This window comes from Monopterus albus, unplaced genomic scaffold (genome assembly GCF_001952655.1).
Source record: "Monopterus albus unplaced genomic scaffold, M_albus_1.0 scaffold291.1, whole genome shotgun sequence".
NCBI lineage: Eukaryota > Metazoa > Chordata > Actinopteri > Synbranchiformes > Synbranchidae > Monopterus > Monopterus albus.
Genome location: NW_018128171.1, coordinates 138,775 through 157,873, shown reverse-complemented (window position 1 = coordinate 157,873; position 19,099 = coordinate 138,775). Strand labels below are relative to the sequence as shown.

Here is a 19,099-nt window from a genome sequence, read left to right as displayed (position 1 = left end):
GTTCCTGAACAACCTGGCAGCAGCTCTAAAATATTACTCCAACTGTATGTGCTGTGCTCTTGGCTGCCAAAGCAGTATAAACAGCTATCTGTGAACTCTTGCTCTGTAACTGTGTAGCCTTTTTAAAATGTAAGTCTAGCTCTACTGCAGGCGCTGCCGGCAATATGCCTAGGCTCAGTAGTATAGCTGGCTAACAGCGAGAGGTCTAAGATAACCTCTGCCTGCTGCTTCGGCCTGCTGGCATTTTTCTGCTGGGTTGTCTACAGTCACTCTGACCTCCAGCACTGACCACCTCTCCAGCAAGAACATCTGCACTGAATATACAGCAACACATAACTTTTGACATGCAGACTGCTGATGAAGTGATTACTGTATGGAAGAAGTTATAGCATTCCCTGAGGGTTTGCAGAGGTTCAGGCACCGCCTTTTGTCATTGTGACATACAGTACATCAATTTTGATGATTGTGTTATATTGTCAGTGCAAGTTCAAGACGCATGCCATGTGCAAATGTAGCATCAGTCTAAAGCCAGTAATAAGATGTGTATGAATGCGGTGCTTTCACCACAGTCAGAGCAACTTATTTTGGTTACAAGCAAAGGGTTAGATTTTTATATCCTTGCATAGGGAGTGAATGGGACTGACATCCCGCTGTGTACTGTTGCTAAGAAACCACAGTGGAGTCCTGACACTCCTGTTGTGGTGCATTATGCCGCAGTCTTCTCATCCATATGCTCTGTTAGGCTTCTGGTGGATCGGCTCCAGAGAGGAAGCAGAAACTAAGTGAAGCTAATAACCTAAAATCAGTTTTCAAAATAAAGCTAACTTTGTCTGCAGCTATAGTGGTTATACTGTTATTCATTTTCTAGGCAAATGAGTGAGCTGTTGTTTTAAAATGATCTCTCCCAACCCTGCTCATCTATTGTTCCACCTCTGGCATCAGACTGCGTCAACATCTTAGGGACAGTACTGACTTTTCAAAGCTTTCAGTGTCACATTTTTTTCATTTAGAGTAAGTAAACAGCCCCAGGATATCATAGAAATTGCTTGGAAATTTTGCACTTGAAGGGTACTTGTGAAATTTCATTGGCAATACTCTGTGCTAGCAGTTTTTCCTCTAGATGCCAGACTGTAAATGTGGCATAATCCTATTAAGTGGATATTAAGGCTGTAATTTTTCAATTAACATGTAATTTAGTTGGCTTCAGCCCAAGTAGCCTAATTCAGTTGCAGCTCCTCCTCTTCCTCGCTGACACTGGAAATTACCAACATACTGTATGACTGTTGAAAACTAGATGCAACTGTCTCCACATTTAAAACTGCACTGTTTTAGTTTTATGGCCCAGTGCTAGCACTTTCCTTTGTCTTTGCTTCTCTTGCTTCATATCTTGGTATGTTGCTGCCAACTGTGAATAATAATGTGAAATCACTGGCAGGACTGTTTATTCTTTTACCCACAATACAAATACAACAGGGACTGGCTCCGTAGTACTACTAGTGGTCAGAAACTCCACAGGGAACCTAAAGCCCCTTTCAGACATACAGTCCTTTCCAGAGTTGTAGTCCTGATGGAGCACACTGGATCAACGCTCTGCCACTTTTTTCTTCAAGAGAGGAAAAAAATCATAACACTACATTTTTGTGAGTGCTTCAAGATCCAATCATCATCAAAGCACATTGCAACAAAACCAGTAAAAACAAAATGGAATAGTCTAAGCTGTGAAATTAAAATTTAAAGCTGCATTAACTAACCTCTCCCTCACATTTCCAACCATTAAGGCCAAAGTGAGAGTCAAAACAAACTCAAGCAGTATCGTCTCGCTCTGCTCCTCCTTGCCCCTCCTGCCCTGTCTGTGAAACTAGGTTACATGTGGTCACGACAGCCAGAGACAGTTGTGGCAGTCAGGCAGCTCAGCAGTAATAACAAGCTCCAGAACTAATGTATACAGAATACAGAGGCTGTGGTTTTCAATGGCATTGCGGTGACACAATGTCAAATAAAGGTCTATATTTTACTGATATGCATATGTATGTCTGACGTTATTTGTAACAGATGTATCTGCAGTAACACAAGCAAATTATAGTGAGGAAGGTTTTTCCCCAGTAATGTTGGTACAGTACTAATGTTACGGCCACTATCGCTTTGCTTTCAAAGTCACATACCTGACACACATGGCCATGAGTTGTATGTGAAATGAGAAATTTCATGTTATGCTTTTCTACCTGAACAAACTCTTCTTCACACTTTTGGTTGTGTTGGTGGCATAAACTTTAACAACTTCTCATTAAAATGCTACATGGACTGCTGTGTTATGTCTGACATAAACAAACCAGGTGGCCTAGACCAAAACCGAGAAAAAATGAGTAAACTGAGCAAAATGACTTCATTTGCTAATCCAGGAAGATGCACTGGTTGGACAATAAAACACTAATGTTGCAGTTAGTTGGAACGGGGTTAGCATAGCAGGGAGACAACACTTCTAGGCAATCTTTTATTTGATTCACCCGAATTAGTGCTAAATCTTAGCTAAATCTTAGTTAAAGCAGCTTTAAGGTGTGGTGATTGATTCACATTGCCAACTCAAACAGTACATGCTCTGATGCAGAATTGGCACCCACGAGTGTTTTTATGTTTTGTCCAATCACATACTGATAATGTGGATGGTTCACAGCAACACAGTTCAGTGTTGAATATACATCTTTTTTCAAGTGACAGAATAAAACTGAGATCATCCAGAAAGACAAACTATGGTGTAATCTGAATGGGGACAGCAGGGACAAACATCAGACACAACGATCAGCAGCAGAAACAAATTTTATATATAAACTTAAGCAATGCCACAATTTAAACTGACTATTTTATCTGTGTACCCATGAGTGATCAGCTGTAGGCCTGCATGGTGCACACACTCCTAAAGAAGATCATCCCATTTCCACTCTTTAATGTGAGCCGTCATATGACAGCAGCACACAAAAGTGATGGCGGGCAGCGTACAGGCTGTGCAGCAGTCTGACTGATTTGACCTGCTAATGAATAAATAAATATTGTGATTATAATATTTTATGTAGATACAAGAGATACAGCAGTAAGTTCTGGCACAACTTCACTCCACTGTCGAGGTGCACAGACAAGAAAAATAAAAGAGGAAAACAAAAAGTCTAGCAATACTTGTGTTTTGAGCGTGTTGCTCAAAACTGTCTTCTTATTAAAGTAAAGATTTCAAAAATGATTGCCTTTTCACAACACAGGAGTGATATGACTAGTCTGTGTCATACAGTGTATAGCATGCATCCATGTAATATCCTGTGAGTAACACGTCATTAATATAGCTTTTAATAATATTAGCACTGAGATCCTCTGGGAAAATGCTCTCCCTTCCCAAGACATCTTGTATGTATTTAGAGTAAAAATGTTCTTGAGTTACGGCTCAGATGGGATTTTTAATGTATAGAATAGTTTGAGACATGACTGCATATAATTCCAAATAAATAAATAAAATGTAATAACAGTAATTTTAATCATTTCCTATTTCTTTTTGATGTAAAGTGTCTCTATTTGGAGTCTGATATGTGTAGCTCTACTGAACCACCAGGGGGCCCCTTTGCACCACAACAAACAAACCTGCAGCACATTGTTGGGACAATGGTGGCCTAAAGGTTAGAGAAGTGAGCGGAGGGTCGTCAGTTCAATCTTTAGACCAGCCAGATTAAATTTGGGTGGGACAGGTGAGACGCCCTTGAATAACACCCTTATCCCCAGCCACTCAGTGGCCACAGGTCAGTTTGTGGTTGTACTGGGCTGCTACCAGGTGTTAATATGTGACTGTGAACAGGGTGTCCCTGCAGAAGAGAGGTGACCTCTTAGTGGATCTACCCTGAATAAATAAAGATTAAAAAGACATCAAAACAATGAAAATCTTTTAAAAGGAACCTTTGTACTTTGTATCATCTGGCTGTGCAAATAACAGAGATACACACAAGGGTGTTGTTTGTTTTGGGCCAATACCTCAATACTCAATACCGATGTTCCCAAATTAATGTGGTAAAGATTTATTACCTCTAACATGTCTGATGGAGAAGGTTTACCAAATGAAAAGATTTTGATATGAATTTAAGATTTTAGCAAAAAAGTATGTTCAAGTGGTAGATGTTTTCATGTTTAAAGGGATCATTTTCACACTAGAACGTGAGTGTTTCAGAAATACAGCTGTCACGTTTCATCGGCTAGAATTCAGTGCTAATGTTCTGTGGCTGCTGCTACTTTCTCCACAAGTTTAAATGCTCCACTGCAGTTTTATAATGGTCAGATATTTCTGAAGAGATTGTCTGATGTATTCAAATGTCTTACTCTTAAAGATATTTATATTTTTATCATTTATAATGTGACACCATCAATATATATATATATGAACTATTACTTCAAACTGTTACCTTTTAAATGGTACAAATCAAACGGGCAATGAACTAATGTTCATTCTGTCTGTTTCTATAGCTGCCCTGTTGTTCCAGTAGAGATAATACTGCCTGCAGCAAATGTTTATAGAGTATCTATCTTATATGTATACTACCAATATGAGCCTATCTACGAGTGACAAACACAGCACATCCTGCCAGAATCTGCAGGCAAGTCCTCTGTTAGCTTCCTCTGGCAGGACGACGCTTGGTGAAGATGATGACACCGCATGTGACTTCTAGGCAACATAATGAAGGTGTGTTCCGCTCTGTACTCTCATCCTGACATTTGCCCCAACTACAATTACCACATCACTGTTTGTCCTTTTGTCACTGGCAAGCAGGTCTGAGTATGTGAAGGCCTTACAAAGGGATATTTCAGATGTGATCTGTTCCACTTGAAAAGCTAGGTTCTATTAACCAAGGGCTCAAAATTGAGAAGGAAAAAGAATTTGTGTGCTATGTTGATACAACGCAGAAACGTTGTGATAAGTCTCAAATGCAATTGCTATGCTGCTGACTTGATTAGGTCCCATACATCCTTCTTTATTTGTTCATACTTTTATATTGACTTATAGAATTTGTGTTATATAAATAATGTGTTTTTAAGCCAAGAGCTGCTGGAAAAAATTTCGTTGTGCTATGCATAATGACAATAAAGATTCTTGATTTACTACTCAGTTGGTTTACTGAACAATTACTGATTTGAGCTTATGGGAAGCCTGATGTTGTTAGACAGACTGAAAAAACAGCTGCAGCATCCTCACTAACCTAAACTTTAACAGTTAAGACTCAAGAGACAGTTTCACTTTGGCTGGATTATCAAAATGGAAAACTGCTACATTCCCTCTGTTTGTAATACTGTAACTTTATTAACTGATAATTATATAAACTGAAGTGGTCTGAAGGGCCTTACTGAATCTTGGAGTTTTTACAGAAGGGGCTTGTCTCAAAATGTATTTTTAAAGTTGATCTTAATGTGTAAAACAATAAATTATCTTTCACTAACATTAGCATCAGTAACACATTTTGTACTCAGTGTACTGTCACTACCACCAACACTTGTATCTTATTGTCTTGGTAACACTTTAGGTCTCCATATATAAGCAGTATATATTTTAATAAAGGATTTATAACATACTATGATGTTAAAGAGCCCATGGCACGCTCATTTCTAGCCATTCAATTTTTAATCTTGGTTACTTCATTCCCTTTCAAGTAGCTCCAAGGTCAGTGAATTCAGCCGTTGATCGCTGCGGCTTCCCCCACAATTTTCTTGCGTTACAGGCAAGCAGGTAGTGTAGCGCCCACAATAACATCATGGCTCAATAATCCGGTCGTTAACCTGCAACACATCACATGCTGCAGACACAATGACCTCAAGCAGGCAAAACAAACAGGTACTGTGCTCTGGGGGAATCCACCATTGCTGAGCTGATCATTCACCAACCCTAGGTGCTTCACTGGCCAGCTGCTTGTAGGTTAGACCTGCTCAGGTAAAACAGCAAGACCCTGTACAGGAACATTCCCAGACATGCAGTAACCTTAGGCCCTGGTGGATGTCAGGCAAGCTCACATGAATGCATAATGGCTTGGATTTCATGACCATTCAAGGAAATCCTCAAACTATCATGTAATACTTTATTTTGTTAAAAAACAAAGTCTCACGAGCGAGACTTTGCAAGACATGTATAAACCCAGTTACTTCTGCATAGAAATACTAGAACATACTTACACCTCATTGTTTGATCTTTAGGTCACGTCTAAGATGATTATTCACCATTGTAACATTGCAGATAAGTCAAAAAACAGGGAAAAGCATGGCATGGGCTCTCAATCTGGCCTGTCTGACCTTGTCCCCGAAACGACTGACCTGTATGCTGGGATTTAAACAGGCTGTTTTACTTGTGTACCAGTGAGTAATCAGCTGTAAGTCTACATGACACAAACAGGACACAGGATGGCCAAACTCTAGGTTTGGCTAATTACACCCTATTAATAAGATGATTTGCAGCTATAACATTCACCCTGTGATAAATGGCTAATTCTGCCACACCAGAGAATAAAGTCAGTCTAATATTTGATTGTGTGGGCAATTACAGTTGCCACCATAGGAAAAGTGTTTACATGGCCCTTGAAACCAAATGCAACTTAACATATGCGTGCACTCCAGTACTTCATTAAATAGCAATACACCCCTGGTTATAAACCACGTATTACATGTTTATGTATTAATTTTAAACTGCTCAACTTAAGGTAAAGGCTACCATTTTTCTGGCCACAGTTACCAGCAGCTTTTGCTCTACAGTACACTCAGTGCAAATAACTTCTTTCACTATGCTTTCTTCTTCTTTCGGCTGTTCCCGTTAGGGGTCGCCACAGCGAATCATTTGTTTCCACCTAAGTCTATCCTCGGCATCCTCTACTCTCACCCCAATTAACTTCATGTCCTCTTTTAGCACATCCATATATCTCCTCTTTGTCATGATTCGGTTCCGCTGCTTCCTGTCCGGCTTTTATTTTGACGGTACTTCCTGTTTTTGTTTCACCTTAGTTTCGGTCTTTTTACGTTCTTCATCACTCACATTGGTTTCACCTGTTTCGTTATTGTTTGCACCTCTATTTAGGCAGTGTCCTCCCACCAGGACGCTGCCAGATTGTTCTAGACCCCAGCTCTGACTTTCCAGCATTTTCTTTGGTTTTTGGTATTTTGTGTTTCTGATCCCGGACTGTTACCTCTTACTATTCTATTCTGCCTCGCCCACTTATTACGGACTGCCACGGTGTATGATTATCGGACTTTCCCTTTTGGACAACTAACTTTGGATTGCCCTGGATGTATGTGTTTGCTGGCTCTGACCTGGGACTGATACCGACCGTGAGTTTTGTGTTTCACCTTGTCTCGTATGGTTTTGTTTAGTTTTAGCTCTCTTATTAAAGAGACGGTTTTGTTCAACACTTCCTCGTCTGGTCTTTTAATTGAGTCCACTAAACACTTTTCGGCAGCATCACACGCCGTTTCTGACAGTACAATCTGGCCAAAATGGACTCAGCCAGCGAGAGAGATGAGGTGATGGTGTTGTGGACGAACTTAAACAGTTTCTGCTACCAGTTTTATGATCTTCAGGATTCTGGTGAGCGCATACAGATATGTGCTCGCATGGAGGCGATGATCCGCCTCCGGCCCCATCTGGCACACCTCCCAGTAATCGAGGGCATGCTGCTCCAGGTAAGGGAGCTTAGAGAGGAGGCCTTGTCTGAGACCTATTGGTCGGACGATTCTCCCGGGGACACTACACTCAGGGTAGGGGCGTACTCCCTTGCTCCTGAGTCCCAGCCCTTGGGGACCTGCCTGAGCCCAGCTGAAGCCCAGGACATTTTTTTTTAATTAAAAGCCCAGATGGCCGATCCACTCTCCTCTCCCTTCGATGGAACCCGGTGGGCTATATGCCCTGGGGGTCCAGGGAAACGGCGCATCCTCTACTCTCACACCAATTAACTTCATGTCCTCTTTTAGCACATCCATATATCTCCTCTTTGGCCTTCCTCTTGACCTCTTGCCTGGCAGCTCCATCTCCAACATCCTTCTACCAATATAACCACTATCCCTCCTCTGCACATGTCCAAACCATCTCAATCTGGCCTGTCTGACCTTGTCCCCGAAACGACTGACCTGTGCTGTCCCTCTGATGTGTTCATCCCTAATCATGGTCACTCCTAAACAGAACCTCAACATCTTCATCTCTGCCTCTTGTCTTTTCCTCACTGCTACAGTCTCTAACCCATACAGCATAGCTGGTCTCACTACTGTCTTGTACACCTTTCATTTGATTCTTGCTGCCACTCTTCTGTCATACAACACTCCTGACACCTTTCTCCACCCACTCCAACCTGCCTGCACTCGCCTCTTCATCTCTTGCCTACACTCCCCATCACACTGGACTGTTGACCCCAAATACTTAAACTCCTGCACAGCTTCTTTCACTATGTCTCTGGTTTTTAAATTGTTTTTTTTCCAGTTGATATGCTTATATGATGCAAATTCTCACCTAAATCAGTAATCTGTAAATTTAATTAACCTAATTGTTGCAGAACAAGGCACGAGGGCTCGTTTATTTCCCTAGGCCCAAGAGCACTGAAGATCTATTACAGAGATGTAGATGCTCAGCAAAACTGCAATAATAACTTGCCATTTCCAAGTAAAGGGAGTTGCAGGGATGAGTTGGTTAAGGAGATTTAAATATAGCATAAACTTAAAGGCACCTCATTATGTGGGCTGATGTATTTCTGATAACAAAAACCCAAGAATGACGTATGTTGTGCTTTCACTGGCACAGTGACTATCAAAAACACAGCCTGCTGAAGTAAAACTGATTATGCTGATAGTTTTGTACTTGATGAACAAAGAACTTGAGAAAATGAAGATGAAGCCTCACACTGGGTAACGTACTGTGCGTCTTTCATATTGTCTAGCATATTTCTGGAACAGTTTGCTGTCAATGAACACCACTGATTATACAATTTGTGTTGAATGACTCTGTTAAGAAGAACAAGGTGTTGAGGTGTTGCATTTCACAGAGAAGCACTGCCTAGTGTGAACTGAACAATATCTGGTGTTTTGTCTTTGCAATTTTGCATATGGAAGATCCCTTTGAGGAAGTTACCAGCCAATCTTGGGCGATAGGCGGGGTACACCCTAGACAGACCACCAGTCTGTAAAGGGGTTTTCCAATTACAGGATCCTACCAAGTGGTTCTGCGTTTGTTTCCACTAAAGTGAGCCCGCTTTGATTCAGCACCTCTCAGAAGGTAGTGCTAGACTCAAGTACCAGGATGGCGTGGGGGAAGGGGGTGCGTGCGAGCAAAGCAGTCGCAGATGATTGTTAAATGTCCGCGACTGCACACCTCAAGTATTAACCTTACAGCATTACTGTTAGATAAGATGTCTTCCTTTTTCTTCTCACAGACGCAGGAGCACTGAAGCGTTTCTGGTAGACCTGTTTAGATTGTCAGTTACACTAACAGGTGTTTCCTTTATTTTCGTCACCGCCCCCAGTATACAGCATTAATAAGACACACTGTATACCATTAAACCCCGTCATAGAGATCCCTCCATCAACACATGGCAGTCGGAATTTATCGAGTGGTAGCCAATCAGAGCGCTTCTTTTAGGGCGAGCCTCCGCTGACCTCGGCCAATCAGAAAGGCGGAACAGGACCCGTACCTCCGAGTTGTGCAGCCATGCTGTCACGTGACGCTGGGAAGCGGAATGCCAACATGGACCCGTGGCAAGGACGGGATGTGAGTGTGTTTTGAAATTAACGCGACGGAAGGAAAAATAAAGCACGAAAATAGAGAGACCAATCGACGGCGCTGCTTTTCCCAGCGAGTCTCCTCCGAACTACACACGGTATGTCGAGCCAGATGTCTGGGATTCTCCTGCGCGGCTCATCCGGTGACACGGAGGAGTCTAAATAGAACATTTTGACCCAGCCGAACTTGAGACTCGTGGATTCCTGTGAATTTGTCTCCTGGCCAATTTATCGAGTTGTCGACTGCTCCTCGGGTGTTAATGTAGTCAGAGCGCTGTTTTGTGCGCTATCACAGGGCCATTGTTTGCCCAGAGTGAGTTTTGCTCTCCTAATGACTGTGGGTGCGTCGGTGCGGGCCGTGTTTACCCAGCGTCGTGGTCATGCCCTGTGTAAAGTATGCGGCCTTGCTGCAACATGTGCGTGCATGGCGGTCTGACACAGCAACAGCAGACAACCCAGATACATGCCAATGGCGATATTTTTTAACAACTGTGCGCCGTGTCTGTTTGGACTCTGGTTTCAAATGTGGGGACTGCGGACCTGCTAGGGACCTCAGTAAAAATCCCTGGGGTCCCAGCTAATTAAATGCTCTGCTGCTGTTAACTTGTTTTATGCTCAAACAATGGTACTAGTCACATGCTGAAAATTGAACATCTATTTTAAAGGTTTCATAAGGAATACATAGTGGGAGGCTCCCTCTTCATGTGGGCCTTGTGTTTGACAGCAACATCTTTCATACATAGATGGGATATCCAATGTCAGAATGATGCATTCACCTGCAAGTCTGGGTGAAGCTGGATCACCGGTAGTGCCCTAGGGCTCCAACTAGAAGCCTCAGAAGCTCCAGCTTCACAGTGTCCCAGTTGGTTTTGGAAACTGCTTAATTACAAAGTTCTTATATACCATACACCACTAAACTGCCAAATTAAGTCTGGTATTACATTATTACCTAATTTTGTAGTGGTGTCTTGTACTGGGGCTCTATGTCAACATATAAGACGGAGCTTCTTTTGCTTTATTGGGCCAACATGGAGCATGATTCCAGATAAAGTGGTAAAGTGTCTGTTGCCCATCTGGCAAGTAATAAAAGACAATATGTCAAAATTAAGCTGGAATAAAACAGCCTGTAAAAACAGTCTCTAAGAATTTGCCTGTGGGATAAACTGACCTCTTAAATATGTTGGTGCATACCTTTAAAGTTTAAGGTCATTTTCTCTTCATGTACTTTGTCTTTCTGCTGGGTAATACAAGCCTGTCTAAATATCATTTTTGCAGGTTTTTGTAATTTCTCTTGGACAGAGATTCCTTGACATCCTCTCTTCTGTGTTTGGCCTGGATCAATGGTGTCTCTCAGCAGCAGAACACGGAGTCTGGAAAATGATCTGTTCAGGGACAGCAGCAGCAGCAGCAGTAGCAGCAGCAGCAGTCTGTTCTCCCTTGGCCTGGCAGATGGAACACGCTGTGAGGTGGGCAGTCCAGCCTCCTGTGACAGCCCAGAGGCTGAGGAGTTGGGAGCCATGCACAGCTGCAGCCCTGGAGAGGAGGAAGATGAGGAAGAAGATGATGAAGACAACGGGGCGTGTCTGCATATTTTTCTGGGAGCAACAGGAGAAGATGAACCTGAGAGTCAGGAGCCTAAGCTGCCAGAATTCTCTTTGCCTCCCTCATCCCCATTCTCCCCAACCCTGGAAGATATAGAGGAGTTTTTGAGAGAAAAGATGGAAGTGGTCAAAGAGGGGTTCGTGGCCCCAAAAGAGGAGGTGTCCCCTCTACCATGCAGCTCTGCTGACTCTCCATCTTCGACTGTGCCCCCAGCCTCAGAGACTGGCAGTGACATGGGGACTAGTGCCTCCCATTGTACTTCCAGCCCAAACACCCCTCAGAATGAGCATACCGGCCCCAGTCCAGGTGCCGAAGTAACACCCTCACCATCCACCTTAACCTCCCCGATGCTCCTGGGCACTCCGCTAGTTCTCCAGCTCCAGCCCCTCCCTCTGGCCCACCCTCAGACATCAGCAGGCTCTTCTCATGGGGCCCAAAATGGAATTTGGCTCACTCATCTGGTAATGGGGATCCAGGGTGCCACAGGACAAAATCTCACCTTATTGGCCCCCCAGGTACCCTCCACCCCCACCACCTTGTTATCAATAACCAGCGGCGATATCAAATCAGCTGACCAGAAGTATGTGAAGATAGCCCCTCTGCCCATCACAATGAGGACTGTAGAGATTGCAGGTGTGACTGAGGTTGGGGCCCAGGACGACAGCTTGTTGAAGGCCGTGCCCCATCGGGTGACCAGATTGCCGCCTACAGAGAGGGTGCATAAGTGCTCCCACCCAGGCTGTGGGAAGATGTACACCAAGAGTAGCCATCTGAAAGCTCACTTCCGGTGTCATACAGGAGAGAAACCCTACACGTGCAGCTGGCCTGAGTGTGGCTGGAGGTATGTGGCTTGATGGGTACTGTACCAAGTTTAAGATCACGATTACAGGAATGCACCAAGTTTCTGGGAGATTTTCCCACTGATTGATGCAAGAGGCTGCACTGGTTGGAGGTGTTCTTTCATGATGTTGTGAAATGATGTGACACAATCAAGGAAATCCAGTTTCCATTATTAGATACCACAACATTGCACAGTGGTTTATCATACTCAGTGCAACAATAATCTCATCCTCTTTTTTTTTTTTTTTTAATGATGGTAATCTAACAGGAATGTACATGTTTTGTTTTTTTTGGCCAACCCAGAGACTTGATGAATGATGTTGCACTGAGTTGTACTAAAAGTGGAAAAGGTTCAAGAGCTTGCCAGATGAGCCTTCTTTGCTAGTTCCAAAAAGTCACTACTCAGGGCAGTAGTTAGAACCATAAGTAGTCTATGACTTTGCTGGGGAGTAGTTCTTGTGAATGATAACAATAGAGAGAGCAGAAATAGCCAAATTTGCAAGTAAAGAAATGGCTAACATAGCTAACACATACTGAATTAGCTAAATTACGTTAGCCAAGGAAGTTGTTATATTTATGAAATATTTTTTTGTAAATTAGAATTTAATTTGAATAATCCAGGAGCCCAGAGCCGTTTCCTTTTAGTCAGCCTAGAACTTCAAGCTGCACCCTTGCACAGCGGACTCAGCTCATGCAGGGGACATTGACAGTTTGGTACCTGTGTTCTTACCATGTGATGAATGGGTGCATTCTCTTAACTCCCTTTGAAATAATGTTCCTTACTCCACCTGTGTGCTCTTGTGTCACCAGGTTCTCCCGATCTGACGAGCTGTCTCGTCACCGCCGCTCTCACTCTGGCATCAAACCGTACGAGTGCTCACTGTGCGAGAAGAAGTTTGCCCGCAGTGACCACTTATCCAAACACACAAAGGTCCATCGCACCTCCAGGCCCAGCAGGATTATCAGAGCCACTGTGTGACACACTTAAACTGGCCTAAACCTTGCCCCGCACCAATCCACCCACCCTGTCTAGCCTGGCTCTGATATGGGGGGTGGGGGCGGGGGTCCCCCTCAGGGCTGTTGGTGCTTGACGAACAGAACATTCAGTCTTGAAAGCTGGCTGCTGTTTCCCCCATTTCCTTCCTTTCTCTCCTCACTGTTGTTTATCTTTCACTGTTCCTTCTGAGCAGCTTGTCTTACACCAAAGTAACAGCTGCATCAGGAAGAAACTCAGCTGAAAGTATATTTCCTTGCTTTCACACATGCATAAAACACATAACAGCAGGCAGTATTACAGAGCAGCCCCTATTGCCACCACTGCTTGCACTAATGCTCCTGTTACCAGGCTACTACCAGGTGCTACTGGAAGTACGGTGGTAACCAGTAATGGAAGTGTCTGTAAAATTGTATTATGTTATATAGTGTCCTTTCTACTTATGCATTCGCCCCTCTTCCTCAAAGCCAAACTTCAGGGTCCACAAGGATAAAGCTTCCCAACATTTTTGTGTGTTGTTAAAGTGAAACATTACACTTCAGCATCACATTTCTGCCATGCATTTTAATCATAAGGCTCACGACGGACACAATTCACATGGTGGAGTGTGACAGACATCTATGTAAGGTGGAATTCTGTTGAAGCAGAAGCCGTTTCTGTGAAGTACACCCAGATTGAATGGTAGGACTCATGATATTAATGCTGAGACATTGATTCAGTCATATTATACTTTGTGACATTGTTCACAGCTGAGATGAGTAGAGACATACTCCTAAACTTCCAATGTTTATACTTCCAAACGTAGACTTTATTGCATTTGTCCAATCAAAATCTTCCCTATTTTGAGCTGCCTGCCTTTTCTCAGTCCTAGTATGTCCTGATCTTTATCAATGCCTTTGTCTGTATCACATGATTGTAGTCTTATCATATGACTGTTCTTACTTAACTGTGATTCAGAACTGGGGATTGCCAAACCAGAAATCCCTGTTCTGGCCCTGTGAGAGCATGAAAGTGACACCGTCAGTGCATGACAGTTTATAAGCTCTTTGTTCCCTGAAATTTTCTTGAGATTCACTGTTCGGCCGACTTAGGTGGCTTACTACTCAATCTACAGTCATGGCCAAAAACATTACCACCCCTGCATTTCTGTCAGATTAACGCACCACTTCTTCTAGAAAGTTGTTGCAATCACATTCTTTGGCTTTCTCATGTTTATTTCTTTTGTTTGCAGTGGAACAACACAAAAAAAGCAGAGAAAAAGCCAAATCTGATCCATTACACAGAGATCCAAAAACAGACTGGACAGAATTATTGACACCTTTTCAAAATAATCAGAAATAGTTATAATCCAGCATTTGATGCTCCTGTAATTTGTAATGAAACTCACCTGTAGTAATCAACAGGTGCTGGTGATATAGAAATCACATTTGCAACCAGTTAAAATGGAGAAAAGTTGACTCAACCTTTGTGTCATGTGGACCACACTGAGCATGGAGCAAATAAAGAAGAGCAAAGAACTGTCTGAGGATCTGAGAACCACAATAGTGGAAAAACCTGGACAGTCTCAGGGCTACAAGTCCATCTCCAGAGATCTGGCTGTTACTGTGTCCACTGTGCACAATATTGTCAAGAAGGTTATAGCCCATGGAGCTGTAGCTAATCTCCCTGGATGTGGACAAAAGAGAAAAATATATGACAGATTGTAATGAAGGATTGTTTGAATGGTGGATAAAGAACTTCGATCAACTTACAAATTCAAGCTGACCTACAGGACCAGGGTGCATCAGTGTGAGCTTGCACTATCTGTCGCCATCTGAATGACAAGGGACACTATGGTAGGAGACCCACTGCTGACACACAGACATAAAAAGCACCAGAAATGGTTTCAGACAATGAGCTGGAGAGTTCTGAAGCCAGCAATGAGTCCAGATCTAAATCCCATAGAGCAGCTGTGGAAAGATCTCAAACAGCAGCTGGGAGAAGAAACCCTTCAAATCAAATACCCGGGGCAGTTGGTAAAAGAAAAGTGGTCCCAAGTTCCAGTAGAAAGGTGGAAGAAACTCACTGATGGTTACAGAAAGTGATTGATTTCAGTTATTTTGGAATGGATCAGATTTGGCTTTTTCTCTTCTTTTTGTGTTGTTCAAGTGCAAACAAAAGAAATAAACATGAGAATACCAAAGAATTTGTGATTGCAACAATGTTCTGGAAGACATTATCTGACAAAAATGCAGGGGTGTCCATATTTGCCCATGACTGTAGATTGAGTAGTTTGTAAGCCACAAAGGTCGGCTGAATAATAATGATGATGATGATATTTTTGGCCATGACTGTGTATGTTATACTTTGGCTCAGTGGTGCAAAAATGATGGGAAACACCGCTCTTTCTTAATTAGAGTAGCACTTACTGTTTTCTTTTGGTTGTAGTAGTGAGAAAAACTAATAGTTGAAACAGCTGGAAAGGCAGCTAATATCTATTCAGTCATCTGTATTAGCCTACTCGAAATGTGTACTGAATATAATGGACAAAGATACATGTACAGCTTGTAGCCTTTATATGGATGTTTTTTTAATGAAAGAGGAATTTCAGTCAGTGCATTAAGCTATTCAGCCATGTTTTTGGAGAGGTTTTTGGTCCGTTGTGTGTTTGTAGCGTGAACAATCTGTGGAATGTCAGACTAATGATGGTCTGGGACAAACCATTAAGTCTGCTGGTCTCAAGTGCACTTGTGTTAGTGGAAAGTGAGAAACAGTTTTTGTGCTCTTATGGCAGTTCCGTGAACTATATCGGAATCATAAAATGCCAACATGTTTTAAAGGAAGGTTAAACTGCACTATTATCATTCATTGTTTGATCCACGTGGATGCTCATTAGACTACCGGTCTGTTGAACCAGCAGACAACATTTGTACTTTTGGATAAACAGAAAGGTTTAGCACTTCTGCATGTAGCAGTGCGCCAGCATTTATGCAGCAGTCATAGTCACATCTTTGTCTCTGAGAAATGTACACCAGATTTCATGCTTTCAGCACAACCGTACTTAGTAATGTAGAAGCCTATTTACAACAGACAGACGGGCAGACGTGTTTATCTGTCTGAACCAGTGCTGTCTTTGTGTCTGAGCCGCCCCAGGCTGCCTCTACTGACCTACATCCAGGCCTGTATCCTCTAATCATCATCCAGTTCTCTGTCTGGCTCTGTTTCTCTCACAGTCCTGTCTCTGTATCAGGTTAAACACAGGCTCTTTTTTTTTTAAATACCAGAAATGCTATTTTCTTATTTGCAAAAATAAAAAGCAAAAAATGAAAATGCTGAATCTTTTGTTGTTATTTGAAGGATGTTTGTTGAAAAGGGTTATGCACAGAGAGCAAGTAGCATCAGCATTTGAAATGAAGCTACAGTTACAGCTGGGATTGTACACCACAATAACAAATACTGTGAAGGAGTCCTTTTCAAGGCCCACCAGAATTTTAAATAATACTTTAATCTTAATGTGAGAAATTATATGGTATAGACATCTACCAGTAAATGATTAGTTGGTACTAATTAGACTTCACACCAATGGTAGAAAGTACATTTACTCTACCTAAAGTTGAACACATTATTTTTACATTAACAATGGATCAAGGGATTAGGTGTAATATGAAAGGGGCTGATCATGGAGACAAACTCAGAAAATTCTCATCCAGCTCTTCAGTTTCCCTGAGGTCTATGAGCCTTTTGGCATCATTTCGTTTGCTCTTAGCACTCTCAACAATTTTGTCTCCAGCAGCAGCAGGCAATCCCCAGCCCAGCCGAGAGACATAGTCCCTCCAGCGTGTCCTAGGTCTTCCCCGAGGCCTCCTCCTGGTGGGACATGCCCCGGAACACCTCCCTAGGAAGGCGCCCAGGAGGCATTCGAAACAAATGCCCGAGCCACCTCAGCTGGCTCCTCTTGATGTGGAGGAGCAACGGTTCTACTCTGAGCTCCTCCCGGGTGACTGAGCTCCTCACCCTATCTCTAAGGGAGTGCCCCGCCACCCTGCAGAGAAAGCTCATTTCGGCCGCTTGACCATAAGTGAGAGTCGGAACGTAGATCGACCAGTAAATCAAGAGCTTCGCCTTACAGCTCGGCTCCTTCTTCACCACAACGGACCTGTACATCGACCGCATTACTGCAGAAGCTGCACCGATCTGCCTGTCAATCTCCCGTTCCATCCTTCCCTCACTCATGAACTAAGACCCCAAGATACTTGAACTCCTCCACTTGAGGCAGGAGCTCTCCACCAACCTGAAGGGAACAAGCCACCCTTTTCTGACTGAGAACCATGGCCTTAGACTTGGAGGTACTGATTCTCATCCCAGCTGCTTCACACTCGGCTGCAAACCACCCCAGTGTACACTGAAGGTCCTGGTTTGATGGAGCCAACAGGACAACACCATCTGCAAAAAGCAGAGACAAGATCCTGTGGTCCCCAAACGGGATTCCCTCCAGCCCCTGGCTGCACCTAGAAATTCTGTCCATAAGAATAATGAACAGAACCGGTGACAAAGGGCATCCTTGCCGGAGTCCAACCTGCACCGGAAAGAAGTCTGATTTACTGTCGGCAATGCAAGCCAAGCTCCTCCCTTAGCAAAGGGTCCCGGACCCCATACTCCCGGAGCACCCCCCACAGGGTGCCGCGAGGGACATGGTCGAATGCCTTCTCCAGTTCCACGAAACACATGTGGACTGGTTGGGCAAACTCCCATGAACCCTCCACCACCCTGAAGAGGGTATAGAGCTGGTCCAGTGTTCCACGGCCAGGACGAAAACCACATTGTTCCTCCTGAATCCGAGGTTTGACTATTGGTCGAATTCTCCTTTCCAGTACCCTGGCATAGACTTTCCCGGGGAGGCTAATGAGTGTGATCCCCCTATAGTTGGAACACTTCCCCCAGTCTGCCAGTCCAGAGGCACTGTCCCCAACTGCCACATGATGTTGCAGAGGCGTGTCAGCCAAGACAGCCCCACAACATCCTTAACTTAAGGTACTCAGGGCGTATCTCATCTACCCCCGGTACCTTGCCACCAAGAAGCTTCTCAACTACCTCGGTGACTTCAGCTTGGGTAATTGACGAGTCCGCCTCTAAGCCCTCAGCCTCTGCCTCCTCACTGGAAGATGTGACGCCGGGGTTGAGGAGCTCCTCAAAGTATTCCTTCCACCGTCCATCGATGTCCCCAGTTGAGATCAACAACTGCCCACCTCCACTGTAAACAGTTTTGGCAGGGCACTGCTTCCCCTTCCTGAGGCACTGGACAGTTTGCCAGCAGGTAGTTGTTTTTGGCAAACATGTTCTTATAAACTTTAGTATACACTCCTGCCCAACAAAGGTGTAGTGCTATTTAATGAAGTACTGGAGTGCACCTATGATGTGCTTGTGTGCACTCGCATGGTTAACTTGTAGTTTGTTTCGAGGGCCATGTAAAGACATGCTTAATGAGCCATAACCTGGAGCTTCCCATATCTGTAGTCTGGCAGAACTTGAAGGGCTAATATGGCCCATTTCAGTTTGCTTTTCTACTGCAAATCCCAGTGGTGGGACCAGGATCCCTATGTACACTGCTGAGCAGAGAGCATGACGCTTGTTAATCATGCATGCAGCAGAATCTGCCAGTGATGGAGACTGAATGCTGTTGGACAAGTAGAACACAAACTTGAAGAAATGTGACGTCGTCTCCACTTTGTCTGCAGTCCACTTGTTGAAATCCCCACTTTACCTCTAAACCAGTGAGTGTATGTTACTCGGGACATGAGGACACCTGCCCTGCCAGCACCCACCCCCTCATGCGATTGGGCAGAGGGCAGTGGAAACAAAAGGGGCACAGATTCCATCGTAGGTCGAACTGGCTAGGAACATGACTCCTGCTTCATGCTAATT

At 43.7% G+C, this 19,099-nt stretch overlaps 1 protein-coding gene across 1 annotated transcript; it reads left to right on the top strand.

Moving 5' to 3' along the window:
• The first annotated feature begins 9,663 nt into the window (after positions 1–9,663).
• Positions 9,664–14,633, top strand: LOC109973419 (Krueppel-like factor 15). The gene is made up of 3 exons (XM_020622979.1): positions 9,664–9,860; positions 11,038–12,205; positions 13,015–14,633. The coding sequence occupies exons 2-3, from the start codon at positions 11,103–11,105 to the stop codon at positions 13,181–13,183; spliced, it is 1,272 nt and encodes a 423-aa protein (XP_020478635.1). The 5' UTR covers positions 9,664–9,860; positions 11,038–11,102; the 3' UTR covers positions 13,184–14,633.
• Positions 14,634–19,099: the final 4,466 nt, after the last annotated feature.